The sequence below is a fragment of the Camelus ferus genome, chromosome 8 (assembly GCF_009834535.1).
Source record: "Camelus ferus isolate YT-003-E chromosome 8, BCGSAC_Cfer_1.0, whole genome shotgun sequence".
NCBI lineage: Eukaryota > Metazoa > Chordata > Mammalia > Artiodactyla > Camelidae > Camelus > Camelus ferus.
The window spans coordinates 52,096,433-52,113,220 of NC_045703.1; the positions used below are offsets into that span (position 1 = coordinate 52,096,433).

At 42.4% G+C, this 16,788-nt stretch overlaps 1 protein-coding gene across 2 annotated transcripts in view; it reads left to right on the forward strand.

Moving 5' to 3' along the window:
- The first annotated feature begins 1,360 nt into the window (after positions 1–1,360).
- Positions 1,361–16,788, forward strand: part of HECA (hdc homolog, cell cycle regulator) — a 38,324-nt gene continuing 22,896 nt past the window's right edge. Inside the window, exon 1 of one of the 2 annotated variants that reach the window (XR_004322024.1) lies at positions 1,361–1,922. Coding sequence is in view for 1 of the 2 variants with exons in the window: in XM_032485036.1 (XP_032340927.1) it covers positions 1,652–1,922 (271 nt within the window). In the remaining variant the exon portion in view is untranslated. The remainder of the gene's footprint in view (positions 1,923–16,788) is intronic. The other variant, XM_032485036.1, reaches the window with a different exon arrangement.

The following is a 16,788-nucleotide window of genomic DNA, read 5'->3' on the forward strand; positions in this document are numbered from 1 at the left end:
AGGGAAGGAGCTAGTGTTCCAAGAGGCAGAAAAAAATTGCAGAAAAAGAGGCCATGTGAAACCCTTCCCAGGGTCCCCTGCCCCTCAAGTCATTGTCTTATCACAGGTGTCACTTTCTCTTCCTTTTTTAAAATAGGTTATTACAAGATATTGAATAGAGTCCCCAGTACTATACAGTAGGACCTTGTTTTTCTGTTTTATATATAGTAGTCTGTGTCTGTTAATCCTAAACTCCTAATTTATCCCTCCCTCCCTTCCCATTTGGTAACCAAAAATTTTTTTTCTATGTCTGTGAGTCTGTTTCTGTTTTGTAAATAAATTCATTTGTCTCATTTTTTTAGATTCCACATATGAGTGATACCATATATTTGTCTTTCTTTGACTTAGTATGATAATCTCTAGGCCCATCTATGTTGCTGCAAATGGTATTTTCATTTTTTTTATGGCTGAGTAATATTCACACACACACACACACACACACACACACACACACACACACACACACCCCCACATCTTCTTTATCCAATCATCTGTTGATGGACATTTAGCTTGCTTCTATGTCTTGGCTATTGTAAATAGTGCTGCTGTGAACACTGGGATGCATGTATCTTTTTGAATCAGTTTTCCTCTTTCCCGGATATATACCCAGGAGTGGGATTTCTGGATCATATGGTAACTCTACTTTTAGTTTTTTAAAGAACCTCCATACCCACAGGTGTCACCTTCTAATCTCCACCTGCTCACAACAGTGGCCACCTGTCTTGCAGGACAATTCAATCTTATCCACCAGGATTGGCTCCCCCCAACCCCCGCCTCCCCTCCAGGCAGGGCCTGCTTCTTGGTCACAGGTAACGTTTAGTTACATCCCTGGAATGTGGATCCTGTTGGAATGAGCAGTTTTGCCACTAGACAGGGACGGCCTTCCATTCAGGGACTCTGCTGTTCTTTCTCATCTAGAAACTCGACCCTATTTCTTTAATTACTGAATCTATGATTGTTCCTGAATGGCAAAACCTTTCAAAGGATGATTAATCCGAAATCCTTTGTTTTCCATTCCTGTTCTGGTCACCTGCCTATTTTTCCCGTACCGTACTGTTCTAAGGCTTAATTACATGGAGGTCAGGAGGCCACCCAGTAACTTCGGACGCCACAGGATTGGCGTTCTGGGCCATTTCAGGATGGGCGGTCCGCAGACCCCGGGTGCCACAGAGGTCCTGGATGACGTCACTCGAAGGCGCCCGCTCAGCACGGGGCGTGACGTCATGCGGGCGGGCCCAGCCACCGTGAGGTCACCTGGTGGGCGCGGCCAGGCCGAATCCCCAGTGTCGTCACGGGCGGGGGCGGGGCCAGAGCGTGTCAGCGAAGCCGAATCAAAACAAGCCGGAGACCCGCCTTTTCCCTCCGGCTCGGGAGCGTCTCGCTCGCGCCCCGAGCCCGCGGCGCCCGCGCGGCTGCGAGCCTCGGGTGGCCGCGCGCCGGCTCCAGGAAGCCGGGCAGGGCGCGGCGGCCGGGATGGCGCGGCGCTGGCCGCGCGGCTAGACGGGCGCCGGAGGAGCCGCCGGCTCGCGCCCTCCGTTCTCTGCCTCCCCGAGCCGGCGCCGCGCCGCGGGGAGCCGCCTTCGCCTACGCGGGGCACCTGGACGCTCGCGAGATGCCCAACCCCAAAAACAGTAAAGGCGGCCGCAAAAACAAGCGCGCCAACAGCAGCGGGGACGAGCAGGAAAATGGAGCCGGGGCCCTGGCAGCGGCGGGCGCGGCGGGCGCGGCGGCCGGGGGGGCCCTGGCGGCGGCGGTCGGCTGCGGAGCGGCGGCGGCTGGAGCACCGAGCACCGGGGGCGCGGCAGGCGCGGGAGGCGCGGGGCCCTGCGCTGCCAACGCCGCGGCCGCCGCGGGGGCTGCAGCCGCGGGCGACGCCAAGAACGGTAAGACGGGGCCGGCGGGGCGAGCGCCAACTTCCTCCCCGACGGGGACGGCGCGGTGGCGGGGCCCTGGGTGGCGCGGGCGATGCGTGGACAATGCGAGAGTCAGGAAGTGCTCACCCCGCCCCTCCGCCCCGCCGCGGCTGCCCCTTCCTGGTCCCCACGTCCGGCGGCGGCGGCGGCGATCGATCGGCGGCCCAGGCTCGGTGTTCGCAAGGCTCAACGGTCGCACGCCCCGGGCAGCCTGCGCCCCAGACTCCGAGGGGCGCCCGGGTGCCCGGCTGCGGCAGCGCTCCCCTCGGGCCCTGGCCGTCGTGCCCGCGCAGGGAAAGCCGAGTGTGTGCCTCTGGCTGGAGGGAGGAAGGAAGGGAAGAAGGAAGGAAAGAGCTGCCCAAGTTGAGAAGAATGATCCGATTGAAAACTTAGGCACCAGTTCATGCTTCCTTGTGTTCCCCTTACCCACCCGCCTTCCCCCCCTCCCGAGTGAAGAAGAGCCTCAAATCCCAGCAAATCGAGGCTTGTTGTGTGGATTACCACAGGTGAAGAGGCCCCGAGACATTTTTCTATCGTAGGGTGTGTGGGTGTGTGTGTGTGGGTGTGTGTCGCGGGGAGGCGGGTGCTCTTTAATTCTCTTGCTCGCTTGAGGAAGGAAGAGAATCTGAACTTGACTTCCGTTCTCAGCCTGGAGTTTAAAAAAAAAATCATCCTCTATTTAATTCTGCTTCACATTTTTAGAGGGAAGCCCAATAATCTTAGATGGTGCCTGAATGCACCTTTTGAGGGGATACTTAGGGAATGCTGGAGATGTGACAGGATTGCCGTTGTCATTGCAGAGGCATGGTTTCAGTTATAGGGTGCTGGGCAAACACTCTTTTGTACTTGGACAGTTCTTCGAATTCCTCTGGTCAAGCAGTTTTTCTGGGCAGGGAATATAGGTATATGTTAATGAAGGGCGATTAGGTTCTTTATATGTGGCTTTTAACTTGAAGGTTTCAGCTTTTGAAGCCATTCTTTATGTAGATCTTTCACTTTTAAAACAGGTTGCCTCCATTTAGAAGAACCCCACAGTGCTCTGAACATAGGAGATTGAAGGGTAGCCTATTAGAAAAAGCACCTTAGACCCCATTAGCTGTGTCTCTGCAATTTTGAAATAGGAAGGCTTTTTTAAAAAAAAATTTCTTCCAGGAACAGACTTACCCTGTTTGTAAATTCTTGAAAATACAACTTTTGGCCAGACTGCCTTCTCCATGTTCTGTTTTCCTCGCACTAAACTTCATTTTGGTATTGATTTGGCAAAGGAGAAAGAAGACAGACTCCTGGCTCAGCCATCCAGAAACTTTGTCATCTTGGGAAGGATAGCTTTTCTGAGCCTCAGTTCCCTCACCTGTAAAATTGGAAAAAAGAATTATACTGATTGTATTGGCACTCTCATAGGGTTGTCCTGAGTCTCAGAGTGTCCCTTCCCTAACCCGTCCCCAGTCCTTGATAAAAATGTAACAAGCTTGTAAACTTTCTCAAGGAAAGTAAGTCATCAGTGAATGCTAGCTATCATTCACTCATTCAAAAGATATTAGGTGTTTGCAGTGTTACAAGTACTGTGTTAAGTATTAAAGAATAAGGTGGCAATCAAGAGAGAGGACGTCCTGGTTCTCATGGAGCGTGCATCCCCGGTGGTGGTTTTGGCTTACCCTACTATTTTTGGTCTATGTGGACGCTTCAGGTAGCCTTTTCTTCTTTCTCCAAAAGATTGGACCACTTTAAGGTGGTGTGAGGAAATGTTTTTCTTAGGCTGGTCGTATTTCCTGGTTTGTAAACATTAAACTATAATTATGGTGTCACCTATTACTGCTCTCCTCTGAAGTGGCAAACTCAGGTATGTTTAACAGTTCTGTATATATCTGTGAAGCTATGTATTTCTGATTTGGAGCTTGTTTTATTAAATGAATGGTGGTGGAAGGGAGAGGAAGAAATAAGCCAAACATTGCCATAATCACAGTTAGAGAAGGTACAAACTTAACATATTAGAGCAGTGAGCTGAATTTTATGATGCCAGATTCTTGGTTCTGACATGGTGTGACGTCTCAGTGAATGATTCACTTTAACTTGAAGACTCTCTCACTTGCAGTTGACGATAACATGAACATGGGTGCTGAGGCCTCCTGTGTGTGAAATTGGATAAATGAGGAAATAAATGCTTTTTTTTTTTTTTTTTTTTTTTTTTTTGCTGTTTAAAGCTGTGCTTTATAATGTAGGGTTGGGAGAGGTGGCATTGGTAAATTATTTTTTCCTGTTTTTTGGTGGGGAGGAAGGTAATTGGACTTATTTATTTATTTGTTTTTTTTTAATGTAGGTGCTGGGGATTGAACCCAGGCATACTTTACCACTGAGCTATACCCTCCACGTATTGGTGACTTTTTGAAGGAAGGGGCAATGGATATGTGCAAACTCTCAGACTCAACTGATAAGGCCCAATTATTTTTAAATTTACAAATGACATTTACTTAACTAGTATAGCATTCCAAAGTATATTTCAGTTTCTTATTTAGCTGTTACATTAGATTCTTAATGATGAAATTAAGAATCATAAAGTTATTCCAAAGATACAATAAATCTACATTCTATTAAACTTTTAAATGGTTTGTTTTCACTATTCAAGTCAGTTGTGATCTGCATTTCTGAGCATGCAAACTTAATGACTTTACCTAAGTTAATAGTATTTGTTTGTAGTCATTCGGAGTTTATAGAATGATTTTACGTCTTGTGGTTCTTGGGCAGCATGGACTCCAGGACAGGGTAATATTAGTTCCTAGTTGTTCACTATTAGTCAGTAGTTATAAATAACTACTGATTCTATAAAAAAAGATTGCTAGTTAGGGAAAGCTTGGGGAAGCCATGGCATGGTAGTAGTTGAAGAAGTTGAACTGGTTGCAGTTGTGCGTCTTGGGTAAGTTGAATGTTATTTGTAAGGGCTTTGTACCCCCAATAAGAAATGTATTAATGCATTTTAAGATACCGGTTTATGAAGCTTTTTGCGGGGATTGGAGTAAAAGATGAAGTGCCGTCCTCTTCCTACGTAGTAAACATCTGTCTGCACATATTGCAACATTTTGATTGTAGATGAACGAGATCTGCCTGTCATTATTTTTAGGATCTAGTAATCGTGCAGTGGATTATAACTGTGTAGTTTATTCTGGAATCTTGGTTCCATTAGGTCACCACTTTTTTGCTTGAGTCCTAAAAATATATGACCCTTTGGTCATGGTATCTACTTTTTAATGGGCCTGGATCCCAAGTCCTTTTATAAATTCCTGATTTATGGATGACCATGGTTGATCACTCCACTCATTCCTGACTGCCACCAGGACCCTGGGGTACTGAATTTACCTTCCTTCATTCAACAGTTCTTTGTAGCAGGTGTTATAAATCGCTGATTTACCTAGTGATTGGCCTTGCATTTGGGAGACCTGGCTTCTCAAGTTATTTGCCGTATGATCTTGGGCAAGTGATTTGGTTTCTCTGAGACTCAGTTTCTGCATATTTAAAATGGGGTTATAGTATCTATCCATCCATATATAGTAAGATACCTATCTGTCTATTTTGTATTATTTCAAATATATATATGTGATATATATATGTATATATATATACGTATATGTATATATATATATATATGTATATGTATATATATATATATAAATAGTGCCTGACTTATATGTGAGCTTAGTGTTAGCCACTTGTCTGAGATTCTGAAAATAGTCTTTGAGACAAAGATTTACCTGCCAGAGGTTTACTGGATGTGCTCTTGGCATCATTACTAGTAGGGGAGGGAGGGGAAGCAGGATTGGGCAGAGGGAGGAGTTAAACTGTGATGCGGTGATAAAGTGCTCCAGAGCTGGGATGGTCCTGCAGAGTTACCTTACCTTGAGGTATGAGGGCAGGGCCTTTAACATCCCCTGCCCCATCCCCCCATTGACTGGTCATTTGGACATGGGCTGCCCCCAGGAAGATGGAATGACCTGGGGGTGGCATCCCTTAGCTGGAGTGTCTCTGTGGAGAGGGACTCAGCAGAGAGCCTTCAGCTCTGAGAGAAAGAGAGCTGCCAGTCTTAGTCCCCTGACATGGTCAGACTCTTCACTTAGACCACTAGACCACTAGTGCTGTTCACCTAGAACACAGGTGTGGGATGAATAGTTCTCACGGGCGACTAAATCTTCGTGGACCAGGCTGGGGGTTAATTATCATTATTCATTTTTTGATGGAAAATGTGTTCTGAATTTCATACTTCTGCTTACAGATAGATTTTTGGAGTGCTACCTCTTCCTCCATAAACACGGATTGTATTTTTCTCATACTTAGACCACCAGACACACTTTTTATAAACCCAGGTTTGTAGGATATTTTAGAATAAAGATTTTTTTTGAGGGGGAGGGGAAGGTAATTAGGTTTATTTATTTTTTTAATGGAGGTACTGGGGATTGAACCCAGGGCCTTATTCAGTGGTAGGCAGGCGCTCTACCACTGAGCTATATCCTCCCCCGGTAGTATATTTTAAATAGTTTCTTTTTTTAGGTGTTTACTTGAATGCTTACTAGATTTAAATTATCTCTACCCATCGAAAGGAAAATGAAGAATGTTTGCCTGCTGTTTATTTTCAAATCAAGGAATATTTACTGAGGGTCTAGGTACGTGGAGCAACATTGTCATTCTAGAATTTTCTCGCCTTATCTAGAAGTTACTTTTGCCATGTCTTTAAAAATATCTGCCACTTTTGGACCTTGTCTTTTGAAATCCACCTTTGTAATGGGGATTGGTAGAAAATATTGCCTCATCCATCAATGACTCATCTTGTGTACTTTGTATATTATAGTAAAAACTATTCCATGCTCTGCTAATGGTGTTTTATGCACAGTCCTTATTCTTTTTATTTGTTACAGGACCTGAGCTTAAATTCTAGAAACCATACCTTCAATGTCAGCTTTCCTCTAAGTCCAAGAATATATATCATTTATAGAGAAGTGAAAACAGAAGATACAGTGGGAAATATCTTGCTGCTGAATCCGCCTATGAATTTACTCCAGGCTTTTAGCTATGCACAATTTGAAGAGTTTGAAGGTATCAAAAGGAAGGCTTTCGGAAAAAGGATCTGTCCTGATTGACACCAGTTCTGTGACATTTTTAAGGGATTGATTTAATTAAAAATAATTTGTTATTTCATTATTTTACCAGTGATGAAATGAGCATTTTGGAAAAAAATTAAAAAGAAAAAAAGAAGATAGGCAAAGTTCTCTTTGACTTTCTAATCAAGCACATAATTGTGCCACTTCGATTACCATTGTTAACATTTTGATATATATTCTTACAGACTTCTAAAAGTACATGTACAGTTTTTGGAAAAAAAGTCAGATTATATATTTTATAATCTACTTTTTACATGTACAATATTTTGTGGCCATTTTAGCAGAGCAGTAAATACAGGTGCATCACTGTTTTTAATGATTGCATTATCTGCTGTCATATGTCTGCATCTTGGATAAGTTGATCATTCTGCTGTTGTTTAATCTTTAGTTCTTATTTATATGCCTCTGGGCACTATTCATTTATTTCCTTTGGATAAATTCTTACCTGTGGACTTGCTTTGTCTAAGGATATGCACATTTTTATGACTTAATACATGCTGACAGGTTGCCCTATGGGAAGATTGTACCCTGCTGTGGTCAGACCCCTTTCCCTGTGGCCTTGCCTTTCCCTAGTTCTTGTTGTCTTGAAAACATGTTGGAGAATTTCTGGTGCCCCTAAATGTGTCAGCAGCCAGAGGCCCCCATTTGGATCAAGAGCCCGGAGCAGTTGCTGCCACAGTTGGGGGCACCTCCCAAGGCTGCATTGATTTCTCCTGGGGACTTCTGTGCTCTTTAGTGATTCGGTGGCTAACAAGAATTCAACAAAATACGTAATAACAGTGAATGCTATTTTAGCAGCTGGTGATGGTGAAGATGAAGGCACAGACTTTTGAAATTGTGTCTGCGCCATTATTCTAATCTTAAGAAGTAAGGCCTAGAATTTTTAAAGTTTTGGTCAAGAAGCCTGCTGTTTGAACAGACTGGGTGTAAACCTCGGTGCCATAACTTACTAGTAAAGTGACTTTGGGGCAAGTTATTTAACCTCTGTCAGCCTCCAGTATCTAAATGCAACCCTTTCGAGTGTTTCTGAAGATTAAAACAGTATATGTGAAAGATCTTGGTGTAGGGCCTGGCAGATAATGGACACTGTCACCAGTAACTTTTATGAGTTTTGTGATTTGTTCAACCTTATCCAATTTCAAAACTTGTTAAACTATTCTGCTGTTCACAGCAGACACCGAGAGACAATGAGATGGTGGTGAAGGGTCTGTAAATATTAATACAGAAAAGTCTGTGGAATCATACAGGTTTTTATTCAAACATTGATTTGACTATATGTGATTCTCTATTTTTCCCTCATCATCTCTCGATCATAGCGTACCTGGAAAAATCAGATGATTTGGCCAAAAGAAAAAAAGTAAAAACAAAGTGTGAAAATGGTCCCCTCTCTCTTCATTCAACCATTCGTTTATCCATCATGTGCATTGAGTGCCTGCTGTTGGTCAGGTGCTGTGTTAGGCTCTGAGATCACGAGGACAGAAGAATTGGGCCCTGGGGACTTAAGGTCTAGTTGGGAGTCTTTCTAGAAGTAAGAGCGAGTAGGTTATGACATAGACTATGCAAGGGCAGCTATGGAATAAAGAGCAGGAGCCTGTGAGGTGGTCAGATATTGGGGTAAAGTTGTATCTGAAGCTGTCGAGAAGGGATGTGAGCATGTGGGAGTGAAGAGTAGCTGGAAGGAAGTGAAGTGCGTGGGATGGTCTTTGGGAATCAGCCAGGGCACAATATTGCTGAGAATTAAACAGAAGACCTTCTCCTCTCTCCAGGCAACAACTAGAAAGACCATTCATTAGCTCATGCGTTCATGTGTTTACTCATTCACTGTTTTGTTCATCTGTGTACACATGCATTTACTAAACCTATGTGCCTACTGTCTTCTGACTGGAAGTGTAATGCTGAATTATACTTGGAGGCATCAGAATCTGCACCCCCCCATGGGCCCATGGTGGAGCTGGGACAGAGACATGTCAACATCGGGAACCATGACACTGTGCTGTGGGTGCCCGTTGGGAAAAACGATTTGTTTCCTGGAAGAGGGGTCATTTGAGCTGAGTCTTGCAGGAAGAGGAATAGTTAGCTCTGAAAGCAGAGGAAGGATGTTTCGAGCAGAAGGATGAGTCTTGGTTGCTGCCAGGAGTTTGTAGCTGGTTTGAGGTATAGTGATAGGACACGGGACTGGAAAGGGAGTGAGGCCAGTCAAATTTGGATGTTTTATAGCCAGTGCAGAACCATCTCTGAGGTTTGCAAGCAAAGACATGGTCAGCTGAGCCTGCAAAGGAGGATAATCATAGGTTGTTGGCAAGCTTGTAAAGTTTTTGTATATTTTAACAGAATAGGTATCTTTTGACAATCTTTCTTCAGATACAGCCAATCAAGGTTTGGCGATCCCACCTGCATGGACCGTGGATTGTGATTTTTCAAAGTAGTGGGCACATTGCACGCACTGCCTTTCTGCACAGCGAGATGAGTGTCACAGCACCCAAGGCTGCTATGTGGAAAGTCTGTCTTAATTGTGGGCCACCAGCATTCCAGTGCTTTGCAAGCCTTGGGAAGTTAGCTAATTGAGGTGAACTTCAGAGGACCCAGTGGCAAGGGAGAGCTTGGGGCCACTGAGCAGAAGAGCTCTCTCTGGAGGGAGAGGTTGTGCCTATGGTTTAGTTCCCATATCTTGATAGAGAGTATATATCTCTGTACCAGGTAAGACTAATTATCTTGTTGTGTCATTTTATTTTTCTCATCATCAGATCAGTTTTAAAACAATAAACTCTGGTGGGGAAGGAGGATGTCATTGTTTTATACAAAGTGACTGTGTGTGTTTTAATTCTGTGTATTTCAGAAAGGTTCCAGTTCTCTGGTTACTGAAATCATAGGTTGTTTTAGCTAGATTGTACTTGAGAGGTTTTTTTAGAAACTGGCAGAAAATGAGTAGCATTTCTAATACTTAATTATATGTTCTGATTTACCAGAAGTAGTAAGGTAAAACAAATTATTTTTGCTAAATTATACTTAGGATGATAATACTTTAAAACAGTCTAAGAGTAGAAACAAGAAAGATTTTAAGAGGAAGTTTAAAGAAAAGTGAGGGAAGAAGAAAAGTTAAAAAGGAATTGTTAAATGTTAATTGTGTAATTGTTTAGACTGTAGTTAAGAACATTAGCATTGTTCCCATAAATGCTCATAATTCATTGTATTTCATTGATTTAAATTGTGAGGGAGCAAAAACTTTTTCTGCCCTCTTAGGTTAATGAATTTGGAGCCTGCAAAGTAAACTGACAAAAGACAGATTAGCAAGAGAAAAGACAGGTTTACTTACAGAAAAAATGTGACTTAAAGGGGTGGTTAGAATTTGTGGCTTATATACCATCTTAATAGGAGAAGGGGAGGGGAAACTTATAGGAAAACAAGTGCCTCCTTGTAAGAGTAGGGGATGGGGGAGCGGGCACCTATAGGACTATGAATAACTTTTTGAAAAGATAAATGGGCCCTTAGAGAATAGGTGGGTGACATGATAGTTCTGTGACAATGTCTGTTTAGGTATGATATGGAGACTTATCTCTGGGGGTAAAAGTCAGTCTTCCTTGCTTACTTTTTGGGAGGGGATTTATGACAATTGAGCTCTTTTGAGAGGAGCTGCTTTTGGGCAGATAAGATTTCAGGAACTCAGATGCCTTCAGCTCAAAATAATTTTTAGGCTACAGTGGCATATTCTGGACCCCTTCAGAATATATTGCAGCTCAGCATCACCCTGGTAATTGCAATTAGATAGACAGCTAGCAAAAGACTGTTATAATTCAGGATTTCTGTTTTTCATTTTATTGGATATTTATTAGAAATAGATGGCCTTAAGGCATGAAACTGATAGGATGAATTTAGGCAAAAGTTAGCTGGGTATCAAGGGTATCAAGTTGCTTCTATAAGTAAGGGAGATATTTGTCAAATTTAAAATGTATGTTTTTCCCAAGGGTAAGCATAGATTTGATACCTTTGATGATATCCCTTCAAGTTGTAAAAGCATCTCAGGAGAGACTTTTGACACTAAAGCTGAAACTGAATCACAAACTCTATTTTAGATTTTTAAATGTGATACCTGAATGTGATGATTACTGCAGTATAATTAGGAGAACTGTATTATAACATAACTTCTTATTAAAGTGACACATTACTTGTTACACTCGACAAACCTCAGTGTCTGGGCAGAAATGGAAACTGGGGAATGTACAGAATCAAGGTCTGGCTATTTTTGATTGGCAGCAGGTGCAGTCTGTAATCCGAGGGGCTGAGCCTGGGATGCTTGGTGATGGTTGTTAACGAACAGACACGGTACTGCCAGCAGCCATGGAGAGAGCTTGGCATTGAGAAACAGGAAGTGTCTTTCAGTGGGAGAGGCAGAAGCGTGCACATCTAATTCACAGGGCGGCTCCAAGAATTCTTCCAAATGGCTTCCAACTCCTCAGATCTGTTCTTATTGGGCAGCGCTTACAAGTTGGAGAAACGTTAGCCCTGTTATGATGTGGTTCCACTGTATTAGGCATTTAGTTTTAGAAATGCCGATGATGTGCTGCAGTTCAGTAGTGAATTACGTAAAATTCCTGGATGGTGGGTGTGTTGGGACTGCAGGACCCATGCGATCCACAGAAAGGAGAAGCAGCCATTGCCAGCGACAGGAACATTGGTGATATCACAGCTCCTTTTACTGGGAGCCAGGTGTGACACCCAGCAGTCTGCAGTCTGCATTTGACGCAGACGCTAAGCTCCAGAGACGACCTTCATCCCTTTTTGTGGAAGAGGCACACTTGTGTTGGAGAGATGTGCCCGACCCTAATGCCACAGTCGGATCCTCCATGATATTGGGTCCATCTGGACTGATACACAGACATATGCATGAGTAATGAGCAAGTTTTTAAGTAGAGGGCTTACATTTAGTATAAAAACATCAAGGAAGCAAGAGGGCTTTTTTAAAAGGCCTCATGCTTATCATTCTGGTACTTGAACTGAAATTAAACTTGTGAAACAAGAAAGCACTTGACCAAGGAAGCACTTGGCTCACACATTGTACACTCATGTTGATCTGATCCTCCTTCTTATGACAGAAGGACTTCCTGGTCTTGGGATTGTGGAGGTGGTGAACGTTTGAAGTGACACTTCCTGTTCTTAGTGGATCACAGTTCACAGCATGGGATGCAATTATCTTCTTTAGGCTAAAGTCCTTGAAGTGGGCTCACTAGTCATCGGGCATGTGATTTTTAAGGCTTTGATACATATTGCCAAATTGCTTTCCAGAAAGGGTTTACCTGCTTCCACTAACACTGGCCCTGCTTGGAGTGTTCCTTTCTTTACCCTGCCTCTACATGGATTTTGATAACCATTTTCATCTTTGCCAGTCAGGTAGATGAAAAATCATATCTTACTGCAGTTTTTATTTGCATTTGTTTGATTGCCAGCCAAGTGAATGTCTTTTTATCTATATACTTGGTCATTTGTATTTTTCTCTATTTGTGCTTTTTGTCCATTTTACTAATAGGATATTTGTGTTCACATTGATTTGCACAAGGTCTTTGTATAGTCAGGATACTTTTTGATGTTTTCCCTGGTTTATTGTTTATCTTTTTGCCTTATTTAAGGTGTTCTTGCTGGTTAGAAATGTTAAACTTTTGTTTGATCACAGAACATCCATGTAGAGATAGAACCTCAAGAAAAAGATAAGGGAGCTTGGGGAAAGTTGCTTGTGAAATTTCTTATAGGAAAATCAGTTTGGACCTGGTGTCAGGGAAGTGACCGAGTTCAACTGGATATCAGTGCACAATAATACTGTTATATTTGGGAGGTTCTGTTTCCGTTTTGTATTTAATTGGCGAGGCTCTGTTGCGCAGAACTGGTTACAGCTCTTGCCGCCCTTCCTGACCTCTCCCCTGACCACTCCTGTCTGGTTGACAGCTGAGCACCCGTGCTCAACACCTGTCATTTCTTGCACATTCCTAAAATCCCCTGCAGTTTTTATTCCAGTCAGTTCCAGAGACTTTGAAACTTGTAAATAAAAGCCTTATTATTTACTTATTGTCTCTTCTCAAGAAGCATGCTACAAACTGAGGCCTCTTAAGGCTAAATTGCCCATAACTTCCTGTGATAATAAACTTAAACACTGAATCATAAGAAAGTTCTCATTTTTTGCATTCTGGCACTTGCACTGAAATTACATTTCTGTGTTAATAAAGTGAGAGCAGAGTACTCAATTGAACACAGAGTTTATTTGCACCCAGTCAACCCTGTGCCTCTCAAATGTCTGTGACTTGGAAGAGGTTCCAGACGCATCGCTTATTTTAAATAGTGTGGGATTTGAGAGGCACAGGTCATGGCTTGGGGTCTGCCATTTTGTCAGGCCCATGAACCTTTCTGGGCCAAATGCTCTTACCTGTGGAAAGCGAGGATAACTAACTCTTTACAAACAAACTGTGGAGCTGTTTGAAAAAGCAAATGGTTGTGTCATGATTTAGGGTTTTTAGTGTTTTCTAGTTGGGTTTTGGGTTCTTTGTCACGTGGTAGTGTGGCTGCTTCCTCTAGTGATGAAGGCGTGCTCCCATTGGTGGGAAGGACCTAGGGCCAATCTGGGCTTTGCCCCTACAGAGTTTGCAGCAAATGTTGCTCTTCCAAAATCCTTATTCTCCTTCCTTGGGGAGGCCTTTAGTTTCTCTACAAGTTCAGGTCTGGGAGCTCTGGCTGTGCGGGCTTTCCCAGAGATTCTGCACTGCTGGCCTGCTGGTCTCAGGGCAAGCCCAGCACCTAGGGTGAGCTCTTCTAGAGTTTCTGACCCCACAGCGGGGAAGGACGGTGGAGGCTGGAGCCTTGGGGAGGATTCTTTCACCAGCCTGAGTGTAGCTGACTTGTGGATTGTTTTGTTGTGATCTGTGAGTCATCCTGTCCCCAGGTTTCGTTATAACCGCAGACTGTACTGTGATTTTAACCATTTGATTACCAGAGCCTTGCGTTTGGCCTCTTATGCTGCATGTTTGACACCCGTGTGCCTATATTTGTAATAACACCTTCCTTAGTCTGTATCTTGGTTCACTTCAGGCCTTTCTGGTTCCTGCTCTTTACCTGCCTCTAAGGGCCTATGGAGTGGGAGTTTGTGTTGTAAAAGCATTTGAAATGTTACATATGACTTTCAGTTGTTGCCTTACCTCGCTTTCAGATTTTGCATTTTGAATCAGAATTGTGAATATACCAAACTGTAATACGGATTTTATTGAAGTAACTTCTTTAGGCCTGTGATCCTTGGTATGTGTGTCTGTGGCAGTGGATTTATGTAAGTATGTGGATATATTTATTAAATCATTGTTTTTCTTGAGATTTGGTTGATTAAAAACAAGCCTCCTCTTTGAGATATTCAGATTTGAAATTTTTGACTTGGGAATAAATCAGTTTTTCTCAAAATTTATTTTTTAATGTTCCATGAGCTATATGGTCTAAAGATCACTCAGAGGAATTTTTAAAGAGTTAATTTGAAATGTTTTTCTTTTAACAGAGAAAAACAGGTTTAGAATTACTGTTTAGAATTCATTTGGAAGATAATCATATGTACATTTGTATATATATGCTTTAATAGAATTATGTTTAACTTGACATACTCTCTTATGGCAAAAGAGAAATTTCTAGACATTTTTGGTAACTCTTTTATAAATGGTATGTTTTTCCTCTGGTTTAGAAGTGAATAGTTTTGGGTTAGTAACTGGAAAAGTTAGTAATTGGAAAAGGAATGCATGTTTAGTTGTAATGACATCACTGGCTTTATATATCGGTGAGGTCTAAACTTTGAGCTCCTTTTGCACTGGGCAGTTGTATGGAGTACTCTCCTGAAAGCAAGTCATGTTATAGCAGCTGTGTTGAGTGTGTATGTGTGGTGAGCTACTAGGCCAGCGTGTAGACATGATTCATTTTTGAGCTTAGTTTTCATTTTCACTAAGGTATGTGTAAGACATAGACACGCCCTCTCCTCTGACAAGTCTTTCCTTGTTGCAACAGATTCTGTATCTTGCCTATTGCTTGCTGATGCAGCATTTCAGAAATAGGCTGAGTGGTGTGGCCCCAAGGCAAAAGCTCTGTCTTTTCTTCCTAGATCGCAGCAGAGTGACTGCCAGGGTGGGAGGAAGAGCTATAAAGCTTTTCCCAGGTTTATTTTGAAGGGGAGGCAGGGAAGCTTGAAGGACTGAATTTTTTAGGAACTTCAGCAGGACAGAAAAGGCACATGGAAAACAAAGGAGTGTCAGGATCTAGTTTAGTTTGGGGTATGGATAGAGTAGGAAGAGGAATTTAGCCACATTGTGCTGGGATTTTATTGATTTAAATACAGTAGTAGCCTTAAAATCATCGTGGAAATTGTATGTTGGCCCAGACAGGGTTCAGGCAAGGCAGGCTGAGTTTCTGTTTCTCAGTGTCAGTGCTTTTTCTGCTGCCCAGTTCAGTAGTCTCTGTAGTGATGAAATGCTGGTTCTTTATATTCTTTCTAAGGAAAGTTGCTTTATTCTCATTAAATGACAAGTAAGACTTTGCTCATGGCGTTTTTTTGTTTTTGTTTTTGTTTTTGAGATGAGCAATCCTGTTAGCTAGAGTAGATTTACCTCATTGTCTATCTTTGTTTTTAAGGAATGCAAAGTTTGGGGTCAGGAAATCTTTATATTGTAATTGGGTTTAAGCACTTGCTTCTTTAACGTGGCTTTCTGTAAACCTAGTTTTTAAGCAATTCTAAGAATTAATGTGGTCAGTTAATCAATAACATCGACCATTTTGAATAAGCTTTTGTATAACCAGATCATAGTAAGTAGTTCTATAATTTTGAATGAGACACTATTCCTGATTATAGAACTGCTTACTATGATCTTGTTACACAAAGCTGTTGGTCACTACCTGTCCTCCTAAACTGGCTGTGTGCAGGTTATGGATCTCTGTGCAGTATGGATGGGAATGGAAGAGGGAAGGCCCCTTACCAGCTGAATGGCCTTGGGTGCTAGATCACTAAAGGATCCTCTTTTGGACTCAGGAGGTGTTTGCAGAAACTGAACCAGGGGATTGTCTTGTTTTTATTCCGTGAAACTGGGGAAACTATGAAACCATTATCTTCATACTGATATTTAGCTTAAACCAGGCATATTTTGGGTCCGTGTCCTTTTAGATCCTGACATGGCCTCTATTAGACAAGGAAAATATGAATTCTCTACAGTCATTATTGATACAGGTTTCTTACTGATATCAGAGTGTTGGAGCCAGAATGGAAATAAAAAATAGGTAAAATAGAATAGTAGCTCTCCTATTCAGTTTGGACTTTAGGTTGGGTAAGCTTGTGGGTTTTAATTGAACGTAAGAAAAGAGTGAGTCTAGGAGAATAAATTGAATATATTGAGAGAATGTTAAAAACCCTAGCTGTTAGATATAGTTGAAGAGCACATTGTTTTTTTTGTTTGTTTTTGTTTTTGTTTTCTTTTTTGGTTGGAGGGAATGTGAGTCTTCCATGTTTATTTGGATAGAGTGGTTTGTCTGAGTAAAAGTCTTCTGTTTAAACCCTACTCAAAGCATAAAAACATGCTTAACTGAATGTAAGCTCCATGTACTCAACTTGCTACCCTGTTTAGAACCGTCTCACACACTAAAATAACATAAGGGAGGATAAACTCAATCAGAGGTTAAGACAGATGGGCTTAAGT